General features: G+C 42.6%; 1 protein-coding gene across 5 annotated transcripts in view; it reads left to right on the forward strand.

Moving 5' to 3' along the window:
- ATP2B2 (ATPase plasma membrane Ca2+ transporting 2) overlaps window positions 1–16033 on the forward strand; it is a 1489679-nt gene that overhangs the window by 1431477 nt on the left and 42169 nt on the right. For all 5 annotated transcript variants that reach the window (XM_086938944.1, XM_086938947.1, XM_086938945.1 and 2 more), the window contains 3 exons: window positions 2188–2401; window positions 8485–8696; window positions 12954–13061. In XM_086938944.1, coding sequence (XP_086795070.1) covers window positions 2188–2401; window positions 8485–8696; window positions 12954–13061 — 534 coding nt within the window. The remainder of the gene's footprint in view (window positions 1–2187; window positions 2402–8484; window positions 8697–12953; window positions 13062–16033) is intronic.

Here is a 16033-nt window from a genome sequence, read left to right on the forward strand (position 1 = left end):
GATGATCTTGGTGGGCATTCAGGAATATGTTCATATGTTCAATATGTCTTGTAGGTAAGTAGAACTAAGAGAATGTTACAGCAATGTCCTCTGCAAAGTTCAAGAAGGTTACTTTAACATTTTGCAACTTTTGGAAATGTTGCACGTTTTAAAATGAGGGAGAAATCCAGCAAAAGAGGCCTACTGGAGACTACCTCAGTGCACACTCACTTTTAGTGGGAGAATTCCCTTGCACAAAGTTAATTTCTCAGCAAACGTTTCTCAAAGATTGCAGAAGTAAGTAAGATTTACCAAGAGCAACACTCTAAAACTTTGCAGAAAAAATAGAATTTCAACCACCCCAATCATATGTGAATGTAGAGGTACTTACGATGAAAGCGCACATGTTTTAAACATGATTGAAATGTTATGACATAGTCTGCCTTTCTATTATCTCCCTTAACATTTGGTTATCCTTTTCCATCCAAAACTTGCCCAACTCCAATCACCTCTTAAATCCAATCTCTTATCAGTTTTCCTACCTACAAAAAAGCTACAAGTCTAGCACTTAAAGCATTTGCACATGAAATACTGAGACTATAATCAGAATCAGAATGCACTTTATTGTTTAGTGAATTAAAGCATCAAAATAAAGCTGAACAAATTGTACTTTTGAAATATACACGTTAAACGTTTTGATTTGCAACTATGTCATAAATACATGATGAAAATTGTGTTTTGCAATCGTGCTAAAATGATGGAGGGAAGAGGTAGATAGTCACTTTTGTGAGACATAGGGCCATATGTATAAACAATTTTCCCATAGACACAGACTGGGTAAAACCCTTGGATACATCTTGCCCATAATCTCTGAGGTGCTATTGTACTGATCCTAATCCCTCAATGGTCAGATGGCCTGATATGTAAAAAATTGACAAAAATTGTTGACGTATGTATTAGTAAAAATAACAAATTGATATGCATGTCTGAGAAGCATTTTGTTTGGGAAGATTTTTTTGATTTGAGAAGAACTTATAGCTAAATTTAAAAAAATTAACAAAATGAATGTAAATGCTTTTGTATGAGCAAATGGGCAAAAAAAGATACTAAGGTATTTTCATGTACATATATTAAAAACTCTTTCTGTCATTTCTTATTCCATTTGTCACTTTAGAATTTGCCTTTGGCACACAATGAACAACTTAATAATTTTGTGTTGTATCTTTTATTGGTAGTCTTCATGCTTTCAGCCAAGCCTCTAGCCAATAGGTGTTTCGTCGTACCAGTGTTGTGCCTCCGACTTCATCAGGGATCCAAAGTAAATCCCTAATTGTAATTTTTCTGGGTTGTGTACCATAAACCAATGATATAGTATAAAGTGAATTTCTTGAATCAGAAAGAGAGTACGCCGAGTAACTAAACAAATATCGATAGAAGAATACCAATAAAAGATACAGGACAAAATTATTCGGTTCTGGACTGACATTCATTGTATGGCCAAAGGCTTTTTCTATAATGGAGCTATGATTGGTTCCTAGAGGTTATTTGGTGGCCACCTCTTCTGGAACACCGAGAAGGTATGCGGCTGAGAATTCAACCCAGGCACTTATTGATGCGTAATTCATTTCAGAACTAGTTTCTGAAATGAGGCAACCAATTGAAATCACATATAGAAGTCCACATTTTCCCTCTCATGTCATTTGAAACATTTCATCAAACATGATTAAATGGGTAAAGCCTAAATGATTTAGAGCAAAGTGTTTCAGTATCAAATTTAGACTTGGCTTGACTTATTCTTCAAGTTCCCGGAGGTACTTATTAATAGATTTTTCTAAATGTTATTTAGTCCATCTGATTTTACTTTATTTACATATTCATTGTAGATTAACTATATAATATTTGACAGTATGAAACTATAGTCAACAGAAATTTGGCTGTGTGTTTCAAAGCAGATAAATTTTCATGTATACCCTGCAGAAACATTGACATTTTCTTCACCGGACATACAGATGAGTCACATATTTTAGGTGCTTCACTCTGACAAAGAATTATTATACCAAACAAATATTTAACACTGTGCTGCAACCATCCCTCCTGACGGGTTTTTATTGTACCATTATTTAATAATAGAGAGTCATGTCAATATAAAAGAGTTTATAACTTTTTGAGCAAATATGTGAACTGTGTCTTTTCTTTTTTTATCTGAAGGATTCACCACTAAAAGCTGTGCAGATGCTGTGGGTAAATTTAATTATGGACACTTTTGCATCTCTTGCACTGGCCACAGAACCTCCCACTGAGGCCTTACTTCTTCGAAAACCATACGGCAGAAACAAGCCTCTTATTTCGCGCACTATGATGAAAAATATTCTGGGCCATGCGGTGTATCAACTTACTCTTATCTTCACATTACTGTTTGCTGGTAAGATGAAAGAAATGCATGATGTGACAATAATCAGCCAATAACATGACGCTATTACTAAATATGTATGATTAGCACCGAATGAGAGAGATCGAATAAATATATTGCACAGACGAATTGTGTAATCAACAGTTTTTCGAGATTTGAGTTGCAATGGACAATAATTGTATATGTGTTAAAAGTATCTTCAAATGCTGATGAGAATAAGCGTAAGATAATTTTTCAGTTCTGTGAATACATTTGCAGCATTATTTGGAAACATGTCGTTTAGAATGTTTGATTTCTCATCCCTCCCATTTTTTACTGTATTTTTTTGTTGCAGTTAGGACTCTGCGGACTTTGCCACTGCTAACCAGTGCTAAAGTGCAAGTGCTTCTCCGCTAAACTTGGTAACATTGGTATGGATGCAATTGGCATATTTAGCTTACTTGTAAGTCCCTTGTAAAGTGGTATCCCATATACCCAGGGCCTGTAAGCAAAATTCTACTAGTGGGCCTGCAGCTGTTATCGTGCCACCCACATATGTAGCCTTTTCCAACCTATCCATGGCGGAAACTTACCCCAGAAGTATTTTTGGCTCACTTTAAGTACCAAAATAATTCGGCCCTCTCGCTAGAGCAAAGGGTGGATAATCTGGAGTCTTCCATTTTACAAACCCTAGACCATGTTATTGTTAAAGCCAAACTGGTGGCTGCCCCTTGGTTCACCGCTAATCTTAAGAAAGCTAAATTGGCCAGCAGAGCCGCAGAGCGAATTTGGCGTAAAACCAAAACCAAGGAGGACAGAACTAAATATAAGATACTCCATTTAGACTATATGAAAAAAATAAAACTGGCAAAGAAGGAGTACTTAACACAGCGGATAAACACCTCAGCTAATTCAAGTAGAGAATTATTCAAAATACAAAAGGAATTTACGTCACCCCATGTGGAACAATCGCTGTTCAGCCCCTCCCAAAGTTGGGTTGAGTCAATGGCGGACTTTTTTGAGGAAAACATTAATTTAATATATGCTGCTTTTCCTACCTCAGATCTGGACCAACCGATCCCAGAAGGTTATTTGGTGACGCCGCAATCGGAGATGGCTGACAATCAAGGTCTTTACTTGACAAAATTTACGCCGATCACGGTCGAGGAGACTCTCGACGGTCTTAGTAGAATAAAGTCTAGCTCCCCAATGGACCCTTTCCCGCCACGACTTTGTACAAAAATTATGCCCTTGCTAGCTGAGCCCCTTACTGCTATTTTTAACGCCTCCTTGGAGCAAGCTGAGGTTCCGTCCAAGTGGAAGCAGGCCCAAGTAAAGCCTATCTTGAAGAAGCCATCTGACGATCCAGCCTTACCTTCTCACTATCGGCCAATATCGCTGCTGCCTTTCTTTGGGAAGGTGTTGAAACTCCTTGTGAATAACCGACTGACAGCCTATAAAGAAGCCAGTGGAGCCCTTGATCCTTCCCAGTCTGGCTTCCGGGCCGCACACAGCACTGAGACCGCTGTGGTGGAGATTATGGACAACATCAGACTCACGGTGGATAGGGGCGATGCAGCTGTACTCATCCTCCTTGACCTCTCCGCAGCATTTGACACCATCTCCCACGGTATTTTGAAACATCGGCTGTGGGAGATTGGTGTCTGTGGAGGGGCACTGGGTTGGATCGAGGACTATCTCACCGGTCTTCTCACCACCGTTCGAGTCGACTCCATGGCAGCCCGGAGCCGTTCGGCAACGGTAGGCGTGCCTCAAGACTCGATTTTGAGCCCGCTGCTTTTTAATCTGTATTTGACACCCTTGGCTAAAATAATTAAATCTTATGGCTTTGGAACGGTGTGATATGCAGATGATACGCAGCTGCTGATCACATGCGGAGTTGATCCTGCTGACACCTGCCTGCGCTTTAAAAAATGCATGGTTGAGATCAGTAGCTGGATGCGAGCGAACAAACTCCAATTTAATGTGGGCAAGACCGAAATCATTTTGTTTGGTAAAGCTGACAGATACTGGATGACAGAATGGTGGCCATCCGAGCTGGGAGCTTGTCCGGCCCCTAAGCCTGTAGTCCGGAATCTGGGAATCATTATGGACAGTGCTCTGTCCTTAAAAAATCATGTAGCCAAGGTGACGGGCACCTGCTACGGTATAATGCGTGGCCTAAGAAAGATCTTTAGATGGCTACCGCTTGAAGCCAGAAAGCCATTGGTTCAGGGCCGGATCATTAGCCATCTTGACTATGGCAACACCATGTACCCCGGCTTGAATGAGGAACAGTTGTCAAAATTACAAACTCTGCAGAACACGGCGGCAAGATTGGTGCTGGACCTTCCACCCAGAACAGCGTCAGCTCCATGTTTGAAACAACTACATTGGCTGCCCATACGGGGCCCAGGTATCTCAAAAAAAAACTAAACTGGTACGCTCCCAAGAGGGTCTTAAGATCTAGCCTTAAGTCTCTTCTAATGCAACCTCGGGTGCGTACTTCCAGGTACGGGCAGCGCTCCTTTTCATTTCTTGCACCTGCCCTTTGGAATAAGCTGCCTCCCCACCTTCTCTCCATTGAAGAGCATCAGCAATTTCGCAAGGCCTTGAAAACTTGGCTTTTTCCCTAGCTTGTGGCCTATTTTCCTCTGGTAAGATGCCCTTTCAATGTTTGTCTCCCCCCCGGTTCCTATGCTGCTAGCGCCTTGAGACCTCGCGGTGAAAATGGCGCTCTATAAAAACTTTTGACACGACATGACATGACATGACTATCACTCCAACTTGGCATTTAAATCCACTTTCAAAAAAACAGGAGCCTAGGGGGAAACAGAAGCAGGCCGCCCCCCACTCAAATATCTCTCATACAACAATGGCCTGCTCCTGAGCAGCTCAACGGCTAAAAAAGGAAGAATTTACTCTTGTGGTAGAGGGAGTATCTAACTTCTATCCACAGTATTACACACCGTTGTAATTTTCAGTCTGGCAATGTTGCCAAGACGTGTGTATGTATATCAGTATCACCACCACGCTACATATATGTCCCCCCTTCCATACGTGAAAAAAAAGGGGAGGGGAGGTTGACAGTGCCTCACGGAAGCAACACCAAGGAGAGGATTGTATCAGACTGGTACTCGCCTGATTCCTCACTTCTCATCATCGGCTACTGTCAACCTTAAAGAAATGGGAGAAAAACAAACATAAAGAAAGTGCATATAGGTCAAACAACCGTGAGGTGTTGTGAGTGCTGAGGACCCAGTGTGATATTTCCGTGCCCAATTAAGTGAAAAAACAAAAAAATACCACTATAAAAAGAGTAAGACTAACTGGCAACTCATGACTTTATTCTGTGCTGTTAGCTCACTCTGATTAAAAGTCAACCGACATGTTTCATCACTTTGTCTTACAGTGATTTCTTCAGGGTTTGTTGGTGGGTCAGCGTTTAGCATGCACCTTTCAAAGTCTTCCCTTATTGTACCAGGTGGCCTTCTGTGATGAGCCTACCCGGCCCCCGTGGAAGACTGCGTCACGTGTATCGTTCCCTGTCTCTGTACTGGGACGCTTTGAACCGCCAAACGGTCGGTATCGCATGCGCGTGCAGGTGTGGTCTCGGCTCACCCCTCTTGCTGCCTCGATTGAGAATTGAGGCGCGCCTTGCAGCACCAGCAGTTTCAATCGGCATGCAAGGTTTCCCTCTCCCAGGCTTTGGAGGCATTACCGCGGGGACACCGTCAGGTCAGCTCCGCCCCTCTCTGCAAGCAGCTCCCGACCGTTGCAGCAGCAACACAGCACAGACTCGGATACAACGGAAGACGCCACACCAGCCCAAGGAGCCCCAGCAACCCGATCCACAAGATAAACGCAATACTCCTGCTCATGCGGGACCAGGAAGACGGGTGAGTGTGTTTTAGTTCTGTGGGGTTTGTACAGTCTTTAGATATGGGCGGGGGTTCCTGGAGCACCAGCTTAAGTGTCCTGCAAGGTGAGCACCCTATTGCCTCCAATCAAATGCACTTTTGAGCATAAGATGAGGGCTCTGATCCTATCATAGGAGTGCACTATTGAACCTGGAAGAAACTACTCTGGAGTAAATTCTGCTGTGCTGAAGAATTGCCTTCTTGCTGCATTTGACTCTCCCAGGGGAGCTGCTGCTGTACCTATTTAGACTTTACTGCTGACCTCTGCCCTGATGCAAGGGAGAAGAGCAAGCAACCCAGTGTCGCTCTAAGGGCTTGCTGGTTTGTCCCCTGTTCTCTACTGAGGCCTCAGACATATGAAAGACCTTGTCACTACAAGATCTACATCTTTGCCCTGGATTGCAGCACTACCGGAATGCCGTGTATTCAGTACACTATGATTTATCTCAGGAGAGACTTCATGATGCCATCCCTTTTCACCCTTCAGGGGCGGTATTAGGCATGTGCAAGCTAATAATCCTCTGAGGATGGATACATATTTGCGTGCCGGCCCCTGGCAGGGATTTGGCAGCCTCCGCTCTTTTCCACTTCCAAGCACCCTGACCCACCCCTCTTCACTGGCCTACGCGCCTGCGTTCCTCCTGGTTCCTGATTGGCTTCTTTTTTCCCTACCCACTGCTGGCCACGTTGTGTGTCACAATACCCTCCTCCTCCTAAATGTTATTGTTCTGAGACAAATTCGGAAGGGTAGGAGCAGCCGCAGGTACTGTTCATCTAACGCCTTTTCTGGGCGTTTTATTAGAACACCTTCCTGGGCTCCGGGGGCTCTGCCCGGCCCCACCCGGACCCCCCCTTCCGGGGCCCCCTACCTACGCTCCCTGCCCAGGGCCGCCATGAGCCTTGAGCCGCCCCTGCACCCTTCTACCAATACAAGCAGCGCCCCATTGTGAGGAGACTATCAAATTATTCACGGGTACTGGTGAACAAGAACTGTGAAACGTCATTCTTTTTCTCCCAGCAGCACATCTGTGCAGTACCGTGTTCAAGGCTAGAACTGAGCCCGAGACTTTAGAGCTGCGGATGCACTGACAACCCCCCTGGCAAGATTGCCCGCACAACTGGGAGTGCACCATGATGTCACACCGCCCCGTACACCTGTCACTGGCCTCTAAGTGTCAAAAGAGTGACTCTCTTTTGCCAAGATGTGGACCTCGCAAGGAGGGCCCCTCTGATAACACCAATAAGTTGACTGAACGCCGCTGTCGGCCAGGAACCGTGAAGAAGCACAATTCCTCCTTTGGTAAAGACACAGGCCCGTGTTCAATGCCCGCCAACACAACCTGTAACTCTCTTTAGCTCCGCTGTTGGCTGGGAGCCGTGCTACAGCACCACACTTCATTGCACCATGATGCGGGCCAGATGAATGAGGCCCCAGCACGAGCCTCAACTTACCCCAGCCCCCCTTCATCTTTTAGTGCTGAACCGGATACCATCTCCTAATCAGAGCAGCGGAGTCTCTCATCAAGGCACAGAAACATAGGGACACGTTGAGTCCTGCTTTCTCAAAGTACACAGTTGTAACGGTTAACTCAAGAGAAATTACCGTAAAGGCTCTAAAATAAGCTTAAATGATCTTTGTAAAAGCTCTGCTCGAATACATGCAAAATGTAATAACTATTAATCTACTGGTTGGATTTTCAATCATATTTGGTCTTAATTTTTACATAAAATATCTACTAAACCTGTGTGGAGTTGTTTTTGGTGCTTTCATTGTGTTAGTGTGTATGTGTACTGCACAAACACTTTACACATTGCCTCTTAGGATACCTGTTCTGTGCCTAGCTACCAGAGGGTGAGCGCAGGTCATCTTTGGTGTGTATCTGATCGACCCTGACTAGAGTGGTGGGTTCTGCTTGGCTTAGGTGCATACCCTAACCAACCAGAAGCCCGATTTCTAACAGTCCCACAAAAATGACTAAAATGGTGAGCATCATTCTTTTGCATGTACATTTTCTCCATCTCTATCTGTCCTGTAACATTCTACTTTTAATACTTTGCCTGCGCATTTGTACTCATTTATTGCTGTATAATCCACAAACGCCTCTTTATCAGAACTAAAAAAATTATCCGTGACTTTGGAATAAATGACGGTGAGTTTACGAAGAGATCATCCTTTTTAAACTTTTCTATTTTAAGGTGAAAAAATGTTTACGATCGACAGCGGCAGGAACGCTCCACTGCACTCCCCTCCTTCGGAACACTACACAATAATCTTCAACACCTTTGTCCTGATGCAGCTATTCAATGAGATCAACGCTCGTAAAATCCACGGGGAGAGAAATGTCTTTGATGGCATCTTTGGGAACCCTATCTTCTGTGCAATTGTTTTGGGCACTTTTGGAATACAGGTAACTCGACCACAAAATGTATTCATTGGTTTGTAAGGCAACATGAAAATGTGCCTGAAAGTCACTGCTTCAGAAACCTTTTATAGATTGTCTTGGGATGGTCAGTGCAGAATTGTGTGTTCTAGCATACAGGCACTGGCTATGTTCTAGGAAAAAGTATGGTGGGCACCCCACATTCTGACTAGAAGATGTTGGATTCGAGATATTTTAAACATTTTTGGAGGTATATTTTGTGTACTGGATGTTCAGGGACAGCATGAAGGAAGAAGCACTATGTGTGTGCATGTGTGTGTATGGTGTGTGTATGTTTGTGTATAATGATCTGTTCTCTGCTCATGTGTATACAGCTAGACAACTAGAATGTCTATGAAAGTGCCTCTTTTTCCGTGGTCATCCCCATTTTTTAGGACTGATGCTGCTGTTCTTTGTACTCTGATACTGCTGTTAAGTCCTCAGTGCATGTGCTCAGACCCGAATATATGGTAACATTGGACACTCCCCAATTGGCATATTTAGCTTTCCAGGAAGAACAAAGTGTATAGAGTGAGGAAATACACCAATTGCGTTGAAACTTAAATGCCACCCATGGATTACTGCCCCTACAGTGACATTCACTAATCTGAAAAAAAATATGGCTTCAAGTCTACATTTTCAGCCTGACTCTGGCAGCATTTACACTTGGAGGCAGACCTGTCAAGGTATACTTTATGGCTGGAGTAAAACCATACATTTAAATATTAAGTACATTTCTCCTAAGTCAACCTTGTAACCCTCAAGATAGGTTGTCTGGTATTTAAAAGTGTAACATGTACAAATTCAATGTGTGCATGTTCCTACCGTAACCAGCCTCCAAAAGGCTATTTTTACTGTTTGGGAAATAGCTGATTCAATGAAGAAAAAGATAATGTACAGTTAATATGTGAATCCCGTATCTGGTGTTTTCAATAAGCCACGGAGTAGTTCAACCACGTTTTGATATTTACTCAAAATACAATGCAATGATGAAGTTGGATTTTTGATAACTATACAGGAAAGTATTTGTTGAAAAGTTATACTTTCCCTGCCTGAAGTCCCTGCAGACTAATTAGCATTGGCCTACCTGCAACTGGCCTGTTGGTGCTGCTTTGGGTCTGGCAGAATGGTTGGGGGGAGGAATGTAATCTAACTTAACCCAAGCATGACAGATTAGGAGTGTCCAGGAACTGCACTAACTTAACCCCTTTCATGTTGATGACGGCCCCCAGCCATCATGCATCACGGTGCTCGTGTGCTGATGACGGCTGGGGGCCGTCATGCACCCGCCCACTCATTAAAAGTGACTCACAGGCGCAGAATCGCGGCCGCGCTCAAGGGGTTAAAGCGGACCAGTGGGAGGTCTGTGATTTAGTTTAGTATTATAGTAAGCCTGAAGAAGAGGGGTTTTGTGATCCCAAAACACACTTTAACCTCCTCATATTAGTTTCAGTGGCAGAGGGAGGTGGCTCCATAACCATTTTGAACTGGTTGATTGTGGGGGGTTTTTGCATTACCTTAAACAAAGCCCTAGGTGTGCCACAAGCTCTCCAAGCTCTCTCATGGGATATAAAAACGTTGTCATGTTGGATTGTACTGAAAATGGTAGACTATGGAATAGTTTGCAGTGAGGCAAACAGGATATGCTTCAAAATGGGAACATCTACCCTTGGTAACTTTTTCCCATTGATCCGGCAGTGACAATAAGTCATCCCTACCCAGTGGCTAGTGGATTGAATATAAGTCACATCTCATCCCCAGCTCCTATGAACACTTTCTAGAACTATGGCAGAACAGAAGTGGATTGGTCTTACTGTTTGTAATATGTGTGGAGACATGAAGGACTGGGCCTGCTCCCGCTTGTAACCAAGACATGGGCTCCAAAGGTCAGTTGACTAACCTCCTGTGTGGCTAATAGCACATAGCAAGCTATGAAAGGCTTTTTAACTGGGGTGACCAGTGGACAAGTTACAACTGAAATAGGACTGGACTTGCTGGTGGCCTCTGATGTAGTTTGTTCTAGTCCCTAAGTTCTGTCCCTGAAGTTCCATATGCCTTAAAGGTGGCTAAGAGAAACTGCCCCTGATACTCTGAAACTTTTGTATTTTGAACTTCCAAGACCTCAGGAGCTTCAGCTGGACGTCGCATCAAAGGTGCCAACGTTTGGAAGGATTTAACTGCTTCTGTGCAGCAGGATTTCCAGCTCTGTGCTGGACATTCCAATCGTGGGCGTGGGCGTGACGGAACCATTCCGTCATCAGCACAGCCCAACCGTGACTCATGACGCAATGGTTCCGTTACAAGCATGGAAGGGGTTAATTGAATATAGTTTTAGGCTTGCCTCACTGGAAGATTTTGATCTCCACAGCAAGAGAGCAAGGATTTATACCTTGGACATCCCCCATATTGGCAGGAACCACTGTCAAACATTTAGTGTCCATATCTTACTTTCCACTCTAAGGTGTGGGGGTCATTTTGCAGTTTTCATCGCCCCTTGCCACCATGTTTTACTTGGCTGTAATTGACATTGAAAACTGGCCTTTTAACTGTCCATTCTACATTAGGTGGGTGTACAAATGGCAAAATTTCAGATGACCCTTACTCTGTTGGGCTGTTGGAGGTGTATGTCTACGGTGGAGACAGAGTAGTCTCTGCTGCTGACATAATGAAGGCATGCCAGACTTTAAATGAGGCAAGCGAACCTTCAGTTTGGTGGAGAGGGTACTCCGACAAAATTGTGCAAAGGTAGAAGTCTTAACCAGGCAATGGCACCAAAAGTATCTGCCCGAAGAAGTTTGGATCATTTCCCGCCAAAACTAACAGCTTCAGCAGCACCTTGCACACATTGAGGCAGTAATGCTCACATCACTAAAATGATTGCTAGAAATAAGATCTGCTTGTTACAAAATCTCTACTCAGTCAGCTATTCAGTCATCCAGTCAGAAAGTCAGTCAGTAAGTCATTCAGTCTGGCACTTAATTGAATTTACACATTCACTGAGAAATTTATGGAGTAATTTCAATGGTGCCTATGAAATGTAAAAGGCTCCTTATAGGGTTACTGTGTTTTTCTTGATTAGACCAATATAATCAAATAGTATATTCTGCCTTCAATATATTGCACATACACTTTACCTCTTTTCTCTTACTTATTCAATTCCTAATGTTTACCTGTATAATTTCTGTACTTACTTTAAACACTTGAGTCCAAATGAATCTCCATCCATATTACAACTATGCTTCGGTTAAACTATTTACCCAAAATTCAGTTTGCTTCAGGGGCTCAAGTGATTAATCCGTTTTCCTAAAGATCACGAGGCAGAGTCACTGTACTTTTCATAAGATAGATTTTGGGTGATGCCCCCAGGGTACCAAGGGATTATATTTTACAATTTGGTGTGGGTAGGAGCCTGCAGGGAAATATTGGATTTCTTATTATTCTGGTATGTCCTTAGCAGGAGGAAGTGTCCAATAAATATCTTGAACTCCTCCAGAGACATAACAGACAACCAAGTGTGCACACAGAGGATCAATGCATGCCAAAGTTGAAATAGTATGCCAATTATATTTAGAATAGAAGACTTTGACAACTGTTGCGTGCCTTGGACTACCCTTAAGAATAGACATAACAGACACATTATTATGCCTATAAAAGACAAGTAGGTGCAACAGGCGTTCTGTTATGTTTATGTAGGTAAGTATGTCATGACACCTATCACCTGTAATAGAACACCTCACACCACTACAGACTTTGACGTATAAGGGAGAAAAATACTGTTCTGTCAGCACCTGCCTTTCTCCACAGGAAATTAAAAGACTACAATAAATATGGCAGACCATGTGAATATCTGCAAATTAATGGATGGTTGAGGGAGATTAGTGAAACTGTGAATTTTTACAAGTTACCCACATATTTCAGGCACACTCATAAGTGTTCACACAAAAATTAAATTATGCTCATTTTGGCCTAGGAATGCCGTCACATTTTCTTTATTTTGTTGAAGTTGAAGAAAAATATCAAAGAATCAAGAAGCCACACTTTGAACATCTGTTTCCAGTGACTGAGTCTCTTGACGATTCCACTATCTCTTGTACATTCTAGTACCTGTGTTGCTGTAAAGAATTCAGATAGATGCCTTTACCTATGTACTGAAACACGTTTTAATTAATTTCTGTTTTCCTGCTGCAAAACTATGTCCTCTAGAAAGCTTACTTGATGACCATGTTTCCATTTTCTGTTTTTCAGATAATAATTGTACAGTTTGGTGGAAAGCCTTTTAGTTGTTCTCCTCTTGAGCTTGACCAATGGATGTGGTGCATATTTCTTGGAATTGGGGAGCTTGTATGGGGTCAGGTAAGCATACTGTGGACATGATGTTGTTACAGTGCTATAATGGCTAAAGGAGTTGTCTCAATAAATTAACTAAAACCCATAATATTAAAGATACTCCTGGAGTGAAACCAGTTTGTGCTCATGTTGGCCCTCAGAAAACAGCCCTGCTATTACAACAGGATCTGCAGTTGTTTTTACATTATTTTCTGTAATGCAAATTGTGATTGCGAAGTTAGCATCTTCACAAGGAAAAGTATGCTTTCCCTCATTTGTCTAGAAATATGGCTGCATCCAAATAATGAAACACCTTTCCCAGCATGGCTGCACGAAAGTGTATAGGTACACAATCAACATACCAACAAGGAAGCATTGTATAAGTCAAGGAACATGTATCAATACTCTGCCAGTACTCGGACACTTGTGGGGCTGTGCATGCTATTTTGTAAAATAATTTGATGGATTATCTATAAAGCCAAATATTGCTTTCTTCAGTCAAACTGAAGGCCTCCTTCATAACATGATTGTTCTTTTCCCATAATTCATATCCTTATGTTAAAAATTCTGTCCTGAAGATGACCAACCATGTCGAAGGGATCAAAACACCAATGATGACTCCAGTACATCAAATTCTGCTTTTTGTGCTCCGTGTATGTTTCAGTTCAGCAACATTGTTTCATTTAGATCATATGTTGCACATTTATTAGCCAGACACTTACGGCCCGATTCACAAAGGTAAACTGAGGCGAACGTCTATCTTTATGACTTTTGGTATCCACAAAGTGCATTTGCAACTCCTAAATGCCCTTTGTCAATACCAATAGTTGAACTTTACGTCTTTTGGTATTCACAAAGGGGATTTACGAGTAGTAAATACCCTTCGTGAATACAGAAAGTCATAAAGTTAGACTTTTGTCTTATTTTACCTTTGTGAATTGGGCCCCTTTTGTTTTACAGTTAAACACATTTGGGCAATACCATTTACACTTTGGCAGCATGCTTTGCACCAACTTTCCTTATGATTGAATGAGTATGTTCAAATATATCTGTTTCTTTCATACTTTTGAACTATCGGTTATTGAACGATTTATATAAAAATTTGCATTTTTTCATCATTAACTGATAGTATGGTATTTTTATCATTAACTGACAGTATTGTGAATTGTAATTATACTACACCTTATGATTTAATCCTTTTAACTTTAACTAGCAGCCTGTCCCGGCGTTGTCCGGGTATGAATTGCTGCCGGCCAGTAGTATATTGTTTTGTAGGATTTCGTTTTGATAGCATTTCTTATCTGTGACAGGCCTGTGAAAAGTTCCGATTCACAGTGCACTGCTGATGCACTTTAGAGTGCGCGTTCAGTAGTGTGTGAACTCGAGTTTCCCTACTTTATTTTTCCTTGCAATATTATATAGCGCAAACCCTACAACATCGCATGAGCACAATTTACATTACAGAAGAACACATTCATTTGTGGAAAGCGATTTGCCTGGAATCACAGAATGTTGAGCTGATGCCGAGATTCGAACGTAGCTCCCCAGCTCTAAAGTTCGCAATTCTAGAACTTGTGGCGGGAGGTGTGTCTAAAAGTGTATGTCGGTGCTGGCCATCAATGAGAGAGACCTGTGCATTTTTCAAATCGGCGGTGAAAAAATATGAGTATGTTGCTGGAGATGTGGGCCGTCATGCCACCAATGTACTTACCGGGGGAGGGTAAACACCCATTATTCCGCAACTTTCTTTCCACATACCATCCCTTCGCATACTTTCATTACGAAAGTACCATGACTCCGCAATGCCATTATAACGCATGGCATTACATTTTATATGCTTTTACCACACATACATTTACAACAAAATTCGTTGTAAATGCATGAATGGAAAAAGCATGTTTTTTATGTTTGGATAAGGTAAGTATGGGTATAGGGGTATATATTTAGGGGTACTGAGGTATATATTTTGGGGTGTTTGGGTATTTTAAGGGTTCAGATATAGTTTTGGGTTATGGGGTACAGGGGTAGTTTTAGGGTTTAGGGATAGGTATGGGTTTTGGGGTACAGGGGTATTTTTAGGGTTCAGGGCTAGGTTTGGGTTTTGGGGTATAGGGGTATTTTTAGGGGCAGGGCTAGGTTTGGGTTTTGGGGTACAGGGGTATTTTAGGTTTCAGGGATAGGTTTGGGTTTTGGGGTACAGGGGTATTTTAAGGGTTCAAGGCTAGGTTTGGGTTTTGGGGTACAGGGATATTTTTAGGGTTCAGGGCTAGGTTTGGGTTTTGGGGTACAGGGGTATTTTTAGGGTTCAGGGGTAGGTTTGGGTTTTGAGGTATAGGGGTATTTATAGGGTTCAGGGCTAGGTTTGGGTTTTGGGGTACAGGGGTATTTTTAGGGTTTAGGGATAGGTTTGGGTTTTGGGGGACAGGGTATATTTATAGAGTTAAGATGGGTTAGTGTTTAAGGGTGTTGGGGTATTTTAAGGAGTAAGGGTGGGTTATGATTATGGGGTGCAGGGGTATTTAAAGGGAGCAGGGTAAACACCCGGAGCTGGAATGCACAGAACCTGGGAAGAAAAAACAATGAAATATTGTGCACAACGCTCGCTTTTTTTTCCGTAATCCCGTGCCCAGCACACGCCCACGCCACCAGCACAAGCCCACAGCACACGATATGAGACATGGCATGAAGGGCGGAACCTACCACACCCCCCTAGCGTTTGTCAAGCCCCCAGCACACGCCCACAGCACAACGCAGACACACCCACAAGGGACTACTTTGCTGGCACAGTTCTTTTACCTTTTAAATGTATATGGTGGGCGTCTGCATAGCCTATATCCTTCTGCTGCAACTGCCCTTTCCAACGCTGTATTGGGTGTTGTGATTGGTGCTGTGGTTCCTGAGATTACCCGCCTCAAAGGTTTGGGCTCTCTCTTTATTGTTTTAGTATAGATAGATAGATTAATACAATGCTACTTCATAGAAATATTGTGGTAAATATT

Source organism: Lissotriton vulgaris, chromosome 9, assembly GCF_964263255.1.
Source record: "Lissotriton vulgaris chromosome 9, aLisVul1.2, whole genome shotgun sequence".
Classification (NCBI taxonomy): domain Eukaryota; kingdom Metazoa; phylum Chordata; class Amphibia; order Caudata; family Salamandridae; genus Lissotriton; species Lissotriton vulgaris.